This window comes from Lolium perenne, chromosome 7, assembly GCF_019359855.2.
Source record: "Lolium perenne isolate Kyuss_39 chromosome 7, Kyuss_2.0, whole genome shotgun sequence".
Classification (NCBI taxonomy): Eukaryota; Viridiplantae; Streptophyta; class Magnoliopsida; order Poales; family Poaceae; genus Lolium; species Lolium perenne.
The window spans coordinates 255,559,348-255,570,529 of NC_067250.2; the positions used below are offsets into that span (position 1 = coordinate 255,559,348).

The following is an 11,182-nucleotide window of genomic DNA, read 5'->3' on the forward strand; positions in this document are numbered from 1 at the left end:
TCGACGGTACCCCGGAGAAGGGATCCTCACGAGGGGGAGAAGAAGTAGGGGCCATAGGGCGGAGTGCACACGGGACGGTGGTACGCGATTTACCCAGCTTCGGAACACCTGCACGAGGACAGGACCTACTGCTGGTTGTCTGGAATTATCTGGGCGCTTTCGCGTTGTTACAATGAGTTGTGGTTGTGCCTCTAGGGCTCCCGGGATCCGGCTTATAAAGGCGCACGGATCTAGGGTTTACATGGAGAGTCCTAGCCGGATTACAGATTGCCTAACTACGGTACAATGTCTTACCGTGTACGTCAAGGATCCGCCTCCCATATACGTCGTACTGGATCCGGGTTCCTCATGGGTCTCCACGGATCCGGGTTCCTCCAAAGGTCGGTGCGGATCTGGCTAACTGATCCTGGGCCGGACTTCATCCTTCATGATCAACAGCAACTGGGCCGCCCGATGGGCCACACGCCACATCACCGTCTATGGGCCACCCGGGCTTGCCGGATCTAGGCACTGTCGATGATACACCCATGAAGTATACCCACAACAGCGTGACCCGGGTATCATGCCGCGTCATGGGACCCCTATTTTACATCACGTGGAATGCGAAATTTTCTTTTGATGGTGCAAACACCGGAAACACACAAAAACAGGTGATGTAAAACTGTTTTTTTTGATGTATTTTAGGTTACCTGTTGGAGATGTTGTATGATGATGGATAATCTATTTTACAATTTACAGCATGTTTGAGGGGCTTTCTGCAAAGTTTGAGATGAATAGGTCGAGCTGAGTAAGTGACTTGATCCTGTCCCTCCGTTTTGATCCAGCGGCCCAGAACCCACTGTATCACAGCAAGCCCTACCAGAACCTCTCTCCCTTTCTTCCTCCCTCCCGAGTCCTAAACCTACCGACATCCGCCGCCCCACCGTACCGTCGCCGCCGGCGCCTCAATCTCACGCCGCCCCACCCCCTGTATCCGAAAATCCCCGCCTCTCCCGATTTGCCTCCGTCTCCGTTCCCGTTCTTCCTCGTCGGGACATCGAGACCTTGCTGTCTCCACCCCGTCCGCAGGTCTCCGGTGAGTTTTTTCCGACCCAGCGATTGGTTAATCCCACTGACCTTCTCAACTACTGGGCGTGCCGCTGCACACCATCTAGATCCGCCCTATGTGCGTTCCCGTCTTTCCTGCCAGAAGTGCCGGGAATGGAATCTACCCACATAATCTGATCCCAGTGTGTGCACTTCTGTATGCAGAGGACTGGTCGCAAGATGCAGGCTTTGCTGCGGAGCGTCTGTCGAGCCGGACCCCGCGGCGCGTCTGTGAAGCTCCTGGACTGTGCACCTCCCGGGGTTGCCCAGTCGTTCGCAGAACCTCTGACTCTGAGGTCCTGCAGCTGGGTTCGTCAAATCGTGGTGTGTATGTGTGTGTGTGCCAGTGTTCGTGTTGGGTATACAAGTTGCGGGTTTGTCGTCCTGTGTTACTAATTGATCCTGGTTGTGTCATTGGGCTGAATTTTTGATGTGCAGAGTCCAATCGTTCCACATGATGGTGTTCAGGCTTACGGTGTCTGCACCAAGGCTTTGGCGGTGAGGGGGTTCTCGACAGTGGGGGCTGCCGAGGCTTCTGTTGAGGATGAAGATTCCAGCTCTCCCATGGTTGAGCAACCGCCACACATCAAGTTCAAGAGGCCTGACAAGACGGCCAGGCACATTATGAATGTAAGCCAAGAGTTACTTTCAGCAGCCCTATAGCATGCTCCTATGATCATTTGAACAGAGCAACATGTTCATTACTTGAATGTTTTCAGATCTTGAACAAAGAGGCAGTTGACAAAGTCCGCACGGAGAGGGAGATTCCTGATGTACAGCCTGGATGTATTGTTCAAATGAGAGTGGTAAGTACCAAGTAAATGCACCCTCGCCTTACTGCTGTTCAGTTATGCATCTGCTGTTCTTATTCTATGTATAAACAGCAAGTTCCTGAGAACAAGCGGCGCGAGTCTACATTGAAAGGCATCGTCATAGCAAGGCGCAATGCTGGGATCGCTACAACTTTCAGATTGCGTAGATTAGTAGCTGGCGTGGGAGTTGAGTCCGTCTTTCCACTGTAAGTGACAGCAAATATGTGCTTCACTCTTCCACTTTCATGTTGATACTGCTTTGTTTCTGATCTTTTTGCATGTGGACATTAGAATTACGTCTTAGTTTTGCACTATCTTTTTTGCGACTATAATGTATTGTGCATGCACATCAGACAACAATTCACAGTACTTGTAAGTGATCCCTGTTTTTTAGCAGGACAGAACATGCCATATTTTTAAGTTGTGCATGAACCTTTTGGTTGCGATTACAACATACACTTCACTATACATACACACACCACCACGTGAGTATAATCACATACTATAATGATGGAGACCAGGGAAAAATATGTGATTCTCACTAAATCCCTATTTAATATGTTGCTGAATATATCTGATTAAACAAATATGGAATTATGGATGCACAGCTGTTGTGCTAGAAGTGTAGTTACCTGAACTGAGCTATTCGGGATTCACCCCCTTCTTGATATTCCTGGTAGTATCTCATCTGCCAATGAGAACGGTGGCACCAGCTTCATTCTGATCCTAATATTAGCTGTGAATCCATGGCAAACGGTTACTATTGCCTAAACCATAAAATGCAGCATCTGGTCAACGGACCCTTATGTGAACTGTGAAAAAACTAGTACTCCCTCCGTTCCTAAAAAAGCTTCTTAACTTTGTCTAGATACGGAGGTATATAGCCATGTTTTAGCTATAGATACATCCGTAGCTAGAAAAAGTTGAGAAGCTTTTTTTTTGAACGGAGGGAGTAATATTTGAGACAAAGCACAGCGTTTCTCGTTAATCTTCTTGGCAAAATGAACTACTTTTCTTTTGTTACCAATGGAGCTTGTAATTTCATAAATTTGTACATCCAGCTATGGTTAACTACCTTTCGTGAGTCCATACTAGTACATATAGCCTTTGTTCCATGTGTGTGTGCTGTGGGACTGAGTACAATGGACAAATGGCATAAGTAGGATATTTGATATTTCATATGGGCTCTCCTTTTGTTTGCATGATCTGTTTCCTTTTGTTCTGCAGTTAATTTCTTCAACCCTTCACCTAACAAATTGGCCTTGAAGAAGTTAAAAAAAAGAAAGGTATCACTACATGATACTTGTTTCATGTGGACTGTTTTCCTGATTCCAAGTTCTCTTTTGCATTCAGGTACTCCCCAAACATCAAAGAAATCAAGATCCTAGACAGGAAGAAAGTCAGGAGAGCAAAGCTGTACTATCTGAGGGACAGAATGAATGCGCTTAAGAAATAAAACCACATCAGTTTGGTTTTTACCAGTTTGCTTCTGATGCGGATCTGCACGGCCTGTGTCGTCATAGTGCCTGCAGTTTGAGCAGCCCGGTGCTTAGTTTCAGCTCCTAAAACTACTGTTTCCGGTCACCATGCTTGGTTTTTGGATCAAAGTGGTAGCAGAAATTCTGATTCTGTTATTTGGATTTAACCGTGTGGATCCGTGCTATTTTGTGTTCTGTAGCAGTCAGTGTACGAGAAAGAAATAAAAACCCTCGTATCTCTACTATTTTGTGCTTTGTAGCAGTCAGTGTACTACTATATTTGCCTGTATTGGTAAGATAGAAAAGGTTGAGCTCAAAGATGTTTCCCACTCGAGAGCAGCCTCCTATATACAGCTCGTGTTAGTCCATTCATAAAACTTAATTGCCCATTTCCTGTGCTCTAAACGGCATCTTGGATATTTTGATCTGTGCTTTCAATTCTGTTGAGGATTCCTGCTGGATTGCAATTGCAGTAAGCCAGGAACACAAGTTTTTATTTTATTTTGAACAAACAAGAAGCCATTCTTGAGCGTGGGATGGGCAGAAATAACTGACAACATTCGGTTTGACAAATTGACCAACTTGTCAATGCCACAAAGTGTCATTTGTGTCAAAGTGCAATCAAAGATGACTTGGTGAGCGAACAACTCTCCAGTCGACAGATTAGCACGGACATGAATGCAGCTAACTCGCTTCAAGTAACTGGCTTGCTCATCGTTGCCTTCAGCCGACGCCGAAACCCCCTCTACTCTCCGCCACCGCCGTCGTCGCTGAAACCCCCTCGGCCGCATGCCCGCATCTCGACCCCGACTAACTATCTATTTGATTGGGTCCAGCTTAAGCCCAGTTCAACATACTTTTCCGATGTCGCTCATTCCAAGCAAGCAAATGTGTTTCTATGTTCAAATGTTCTTCTTGCTTACAGAGATATATGATCTAGCCCACCAAAATCTCAGTGAAAAAACGACAAAGTTTAGGAAGATATTAATTATAAGTGGTAACTATACACAGATGTCAACGGAACACATACCCCTATACGAGTTTTGAGAGGAGGCAACTATAGTTGGATTATAACTGTTGTAGGGAAATGTTAACAATTGTTGGGGAGCCTCAAGCATATATAGGCCAAAAGATGGTGCAATACGAGTGAATGAGGTTGTACTTGGCAGGTGAAATAATTTAGGTCGTGACGGCTTACCAGGTGAAATAATTTTGAACAAACAAGAAGCCATTCTTGAGCGTGGGATGGGCAGAAATAACTGGCAAAATGACATCTTTCATTCGGTTTGACAAAGTGACCAACTTGTCAATGCCACAAAGTGTCATTTGTGTCAAAGTGCAATCAAAGACGGTACAACCCCCTCCCCAAACTCAACAAAACTCAACCAGTATTGTTTCGGTCCATATCCAAACCCAAATCCAAAACTCAGTATTCCCACATATAGGTATACAGTCGCCGCAAGACAGTCCGGGGGCACCGCAAGACAGTCCGGCACCGCAAAACAGTCTGGCGCGAACACCACAAGACAGTCCGGCGCCGCAAAACAGTCCGACGCAAAAATCACAAGACAATCCGGCTAGTCTTGTTCCCAACGCGATGGATAGTCCGGCCAAATTGCACCGGACCGTCTGGGGCCGTTCGTCGCGCTGTCACGCCGCCGTCTAGCCTGCACGCCGCCCCAACCATACCGGTACGGCTTTATGAGACATTGCCGAGACTTGTGTCGTCTAGCTTCGCCTCACAGTGCATCGTGGCTGCCCATCACCACCTTGTCGCCCCTCCAGCCCGACGGCCATAACCGCCACCGCGCGGACGAATCGTCACCAATAATCCACGTACATACATAATTATATACATACGTATGCGGCATATTCATACAATTTAGTTGGATCATACAGATTTTGTATAAGTCTACGTATACCGTTTAATATTAAATGAAGGGGTAAGAAATCTCAGCCGTTTTTGTATTTAAGTTTGTTTTGAGTTTAGGGGATGGGGTTGTACCGGAGCAAACTACCTCATGACGTTTGTTTATTTTCAGCCAAAACAACCAGCCGCCGAACCCCCTCTACTCTCCGCCATCGCCGTCGCCGCCGAAATCCACTAGGCCCCCGCCCGCCTCTCGACCTCCTCATCCCGCCGGAGCACGCCTGCCCCCCTTCCTTTTCTACACCCATAGACCTCCTCCTCCCCGTCCTCTCTGCTGCTGGATTGGCGCGGGCTGGGATTCCGTCGGAGACGCGCTTCCTTCTGTCGGTAAGTAATCCCTAGCTAAGCATGCTTGAGTTGCCGTATGTTCTGCTCTGGACGTCAGCTCGATTCGTTGCTGCGAACCCTGCCAGATCGATCTCAGTCGGCACCATTCCGTTTCCGCTCGTGAATTTCGCCATTTCGGCGCCTGCTACACTGATTAGCATTAGGATTAGCACTAGGTTTACCTGTTTGCTGACTCTTAACAGTATGTTAGTCCAAATATGTGAGATGGGTAATGGGTGGAATTAAGCTGAACGTGGTCCAGCAGCGGGTGAGTGGAAATTTGTTAATCGGTGAAATTTGGTTGAACATCGTTCGGTTTAGTTGAAGATTCATGTCTGTAGTGAAATTAAGGTGTCAAATTTCTGCCTCGCTCGTGATATTTTTTGTTATTTTGTCCAGTGATTTGTGCTGCGTAGGCTGTTCTGACTTCTTACTTCTGAGACTATTTGCTTATTCTTTTTCCTATTGGATTATTTCAGCAATTCGCCGCGCAGAGGGAGTCTGGGATTATCCTTGTAAATTGAGCTTTGGCACTCTTGGATTGGATGGAGTTCTCATCTAGCGAAGAAGATGGACTCGTTGAAGAATTCATAGATGTTGAGGATGATGCAGGCACCGCTGATGTTGATCAAGCTGCGATGACTTCCCAGACTAATTGTACCGACCATTCTGATGGATCCATGTTGACCGCTGGAGATGAGCTGCTTGTGGCAGCTGATGAGCTGGTCAAGAACGGTGAACCATGCTTGGGCATGGAATTTGAGTCCGACGCAGCTGCGCGTGCATTCTACAGCGCGTATGCGCTACGCCTTGGGTTCGGCATCCGTGTTGCCCGATCCCGCACCGAGCGGCGGAAAGGTATCGAGGTGCTCGTCACGAAGCGCTTTGTGTGCATGAAAGAGGGACATCACAAGAAGAAGGATGTTGAATCTAGCGACAAGAAGAGGAGGAAGCGCCTCTCTATACGGGACGGCTGCCCAGCGATGATGGAGGTGGTGTGGAGAAGGCAAGAAAAGTGGGTCATCACGAAGTTGGTGCTGGAGCACACTCATGTTATTGTTAGCCCAGACAAGGTGCGGGAGGTCCAGCTCCGTCGCCTCTCTGGAAAGGAACATGCCGATCAATTGCAGGAGGTGCGGAGGAATGTGTTTGGTGACACTGATGCATGTGCTCTCTTCACCTACTTGATGAGAAAGCAGTCGGAGAACTCTGGTTTTTTCTACAACATACAAGTTGACAGTAGAAACTGCTTGAGGAGTGCAGTTTGGGTTGATGCAAGAGCTAGAATGGCATACAAATACTTTGGAGATGCTGTTTACTTCGACACCACTCATAGTAAAAATGAGAATATGTTGCCTTTTGCAGCTTTCACAGGCGTGAATCACCACGGTGACAGTGTTGTTTTTGGTTGTGCGCTGGTCTTGGATAAGGCAGAATCTTCATATGCTTGGATTTTTGATACATGGCTGACAGCAATGGATAAGCGATTGCCGTTTTCGTTTACAACAGATGAAGGCAGAACAATGACAGAGGCAGTTGGCAAGGTATTTCCTCAATGTTTCCATCGACTTTGTAGATGGCGAGTTCTTTCTAGATGCAAGACGAAATTGTCGGATGTCTACAGGAGATTTCCTGGGCTCCATATCGAGTTAAAGAGATGTGTCAACGAGTGTGATACCATGCCTGCTTTTGACATGCTCTGGGGTTCTATTCTCGACAGGTATGGCCTGAGGGAGAACACTTGGCTGGGATCACTATTTGAAGCAAGACATAAATGGGTTCCTGCATACCTAACAAGCTCCTTCTTTGCAGAGTTGTCACTGACCCGTAGAGCAGAAACGGTCAGTAGGTTTTATAGAAATAACTTCACTACAAGAGGGTCCCTCCTTTCTTTTATCACTAGATTTGATCAACACATAGACAGATTGTATACGAATGAAGCTCAGAAAGATCTTGCTTCATTTCCTCCTGAACAACTCCTGAAAACCAATTCGATCTTGGAAAAACAAGCAGAGAGCATCTACACAAGGGCTGCATTTGAAATATTCCAAACGGAGTTGATTGAATCGCTGCATCACTATGCTATTAAGGTTCAGGACGGCCCTTATGAAGACAAGTACTATGTCGAAAGACATAGCGATCCTCCTACCAGGCACACTGTTGTCTACAATATTGCCGAGAAGAAGGCTTGGTGTGACTGCTGCAGGTTTGCTTTCTCGGCGATATTGTGCAGACATGTGCTCGGAGTATTCATCCTGGCAGACATCGACATGATTCCGGAGCCATGCATCACGAAGCGGTGGACGAAAAAGGCAAAGACAGGGCCAGTGTGTGTTGGGCGAAATCTCGAAGGTGAAAACCAGCACACAAATTCTGTGACTTGGAGATTCAATGATCTAGTTCGCGACGCGATGAAGTGTGCAGAGAAGGGAACTCTATCAGCAGGCTCCTTCAAAGTCGCAAAGGAAGTATTGCAGAAAGCCTTCAGGGAAATAGAGAAGCTGACCAATGCTGGTCCCCAGCAAGTTGGCAACATATAGCAGCAGTGGGTAGTGGTGTTCATTGCCGGTTCCATCTGGACCTGTGAAATCTGTAGTTCAAAATTTTGTACTAAGGCGAGAAGCATGGTGGGAGCTATCGAAGGAAAATGAACTAACGCCCTAGTCGCCAGTTTTTACAGTTTGGCTTCAAACCAGTTATGTACGCCCCTGACAGTGGCTTTGAGCATTGTTACGGAAGGATGAAAACGAGCCCTATTTCTGCTGTAGTACTATGAGCAAGAACTTGCGGCTTGCCACCGTATCATGGCAGTAACCAATGGGCGTTACTCCAGTCCTGTTGATGCAGTGTCGACCTTGTGGCTAGTGATGAGTGCCAGCAGGTGCTGCTGCGCTTGTTGTCACAACACACACACACACACACACACACCTGGTATATTGCAACCACAATTGTACCAAACCTTTACTAATCTAGTTTATGTGTCAATATGTCCGACAATCTTACTTTCTCGTGCATTTCAAATACTTTGAGCAAATTTAAAAGGAGATTGCTACAGTCAAGCTCAGCCTGATGGACTTAATGTTAATACTGCCGCTTAGGTCTGTCCCTAAACCATAGAACTGACATAGGTCTACAGTCAGCTGAAGCTAGTGCCACAGAGTGTAGCAGGCCAAACAGTCCATTCCTTTTTTCAACAGAGCAGGGGCTCCCGGGGCACAAGTGCCATGCTTTCCGCGCCATCAAAGCACCACATCTCAAAATTAGAGGCGCTGAGATGCGAGAGGGCAATGTAGCATGAGATGAGGTGACCGACCAGCTAATGAGCATATGGACCACCTGGCCCTGTCCGTCATGCCGTGACCTCAAACTAATGGCCAGCTAACTGCACGCATGCTCGTGTAGTGTACAGTATGGCCAATGTCGAGTTCAGCATGCTTTCCTGATGCCACTCATTCCAATGGAGTAAATTTGTGTCAATGTTCTAACCTTCTTCTTGCCTATACAGTCGATACAATCCAGCCCAAACAAGACCTCAACGGAAAAAGACTAAGTTTAGGATGATATTACTTGTAGCTGTATGAACATGTAAATAGCACACAGTTCCTATATCAATACTCTAAGCAGCGTTTTGAGAAGAGGCACGCACAATTGGATCAAAACTGTTGTAGGAAAATGTTAAGAAGAGAGTGGAGCCTCAAGCCATATATGCACATATGGAGGCCAAAAAGTGGTTGGAAGCAAGTGAACGTGATTGTCCTTTGTAGATGAAATAAGTTAGGGATGTCAGTTAGTAGGGGCTAGGTAGAGAGGAACACATCCTTGTAAGGTGCCATCTTTCTTTTTGATACTCTGGTAGTTGTCAGTTAATTTTCCTGTGCAAGACAAATATGCACACCATCCATCCCCAAATATAAGATGATTTGGCGGCACAAATAGAACTGCTAAAGCGTCTTATATTTATGAATAGAGGAAGTAATTCATAAGTCAGAAAAACACCACTTCTGTAAAGATAGGAAGAGAGAACGATTTCCTAGCCCAAACTTTAACACGTGCACAAAAATCACCAAGCAAAGTACTAGAGAGAACTCCAAGTGTCCAACACAACCCAATGGCACCAATGGCGATATGCCTCTCCTCCGCCTCCTCATCCTACCATTAGATTGATCAACACGTTGACAAATTGTATATGAATGAAGCTCATAAAAGGTCTAGCTTTGTTTCCTCCTGAACGACTCCTGAAAACCAATTAAATCTTGGAAAACAATCAGAGAACTTCTATACCAGGGCTGCATTTGAAATGTTCCAAATGGAATTGATTGAATTGCTGCATCACGATGCTGTTAACGTTCAGGACAGCCCCTACGAAGCCAATTGTGTTATCTACAATTTTGCTGAGAAGAAGACTTGGTGTGGTTGCTGCAGGTTTTGCTTTCTCGGCAATATTATGCAGACATTTGCTGGGAGTATTCATCTTGGCCGACGCCGACATGATTCTGGCGGCATTCATCACGAAGCGATGGACGAAAAGGCAAAGACAAGGCCAATGTTTGTTGGGAGCAATCTGGAAGATGAGAACCACCACTCGAATTCTGCGACTTCGAGGTTCAGTAATCTAGTTTGCGACGCGATGATGTGTGCAGATAGGAGAACTCTATCAGCAGGCTCCAAAGTCGTAAAGGAAGTACTGTGCAGAGCCTTCAGGGAGATAGATAAACTGACCAGTGCTGGTTGCTTGGTCCCCAGCAAGTTGGCAAGATATAGCAGCAGCGGCTAGGGGGTGTTCATTACCGGTTTCATCTGAACCTGTGAAACCCGTAGTTCTAATTCTTTTACTAACTTGAGCAGCATGGTGGTTGAAGGAAAATGAACTACCGCCCTAATCGTCGGTTTGTACAGTTTGGCTCCAAACCGGTTGTGTACACCCCTGACAGTGGCCTTGAACATGGTTACCGAATTTGAAAATGAGACCTATTTCAGCTGTGGTACCATGAGTAAGAAGTCGCCGCTTACCACCGTATCGTGGCAATGACCAATGGACACTTTACCTTGTTGCCGCTAATCCAGTTTGATCGAGTGTCGACCTAGTGGCTAGTTAAAGTGCATTGACCATTGTATCAAATCTTTGCCATTCTATTTCATGTGTCAATATATCTGAAAATCATACTTTCTCTGCATTTCAATACTTTGAGCAATTTTAAAATGAGATTGCTATAGTCAGGCTCAGCCTGATGCACTTCATATTAATACTGCAGAACCTTGAGATGAAATTTGAGCAATTTTAAAAAGAGATTTTAGCATGATACACGAAATTACCACCCACTGCTCCGTCCCTAAACCATAGTACTGACATAGTCTCTCACCTATTTAGCTCATTTTCTTTCCACCAACACAGGGCGGTACATCCACATGGCGTGAAAATAAAACAAGAGTTTTTTGTGGTAGATTAAATGATTGAAAATAATTCATGATATCGTTGCTACTTTATGGACTAATTTCTTGGTATTAACATGCAATACTATGATTTCGAAGTGCATGAAGCATGTCCACAA

General features: G+C 46.0%; 2 protein-coding genes across 3 annotated transcripts; both read left to right on the forward strand.

Moving 5' to 3' along the window:
- Positions 1–902: 902 nt before the first annotated feature.
- On the forward strand, positions 903–3,710 carry LOC127313457 (uncharacterized). Its single transcript, XM_051343959.2, has 6 exons — positions 903–1,075; positions 1,252–1,410; positions 1,525–1,716; positions 1,806–1,892; positions 1,971–2,104; positions 3,252–3,710. Exons 2-6 carry the CDS (start codon positions 1,267–1,269, stop codon positions 3,352–3,354), a joined length of 660 nt encoding a protein of 219 aa, XP_051199919.1. The 5' UTR covers positions 903–1,075; positions 1,252–1,266; the 3' UTR covers positions 3,355–3,710.
- Positions 3,711–5,440: 1,730 nt separating this feature from the next.
- On the forward strand, positions 5,441–8,416 carry LOC127313458 (protein FAR1-RELATED SEQUENCE 5). Of its 2 annotated transcripts, XM_051343961.2 has the most exons (3): positions 5,441–5,633; positions 6,113–7,353; positions 7,446–7,602. In XM_051343961.2, the coding sequence occupies exons 2-3, from the start codon at positions 6,179–6,181 to the stop codon at positions 7,462–7,464; spliced, it is 1,194 nt and encodes a 397-aa protein (XP_051199921.1). In that variant the 5' UTR covers positions 5,441–5,633; positions 6,113–6,178; the 3' UTR covers positions 7,465–7,602. The 2 variants fall into 2 exon arrangements, with proteins under 2 accessions (XP_051199921.1, XP_051199920.1); XM_051343960.2 differs by having other exon boundaries at positions 5,466–5,633; positions 6,113–8,416.
- Positions 8,417–11,182: the final 2,766 nt, after the last annotated feature.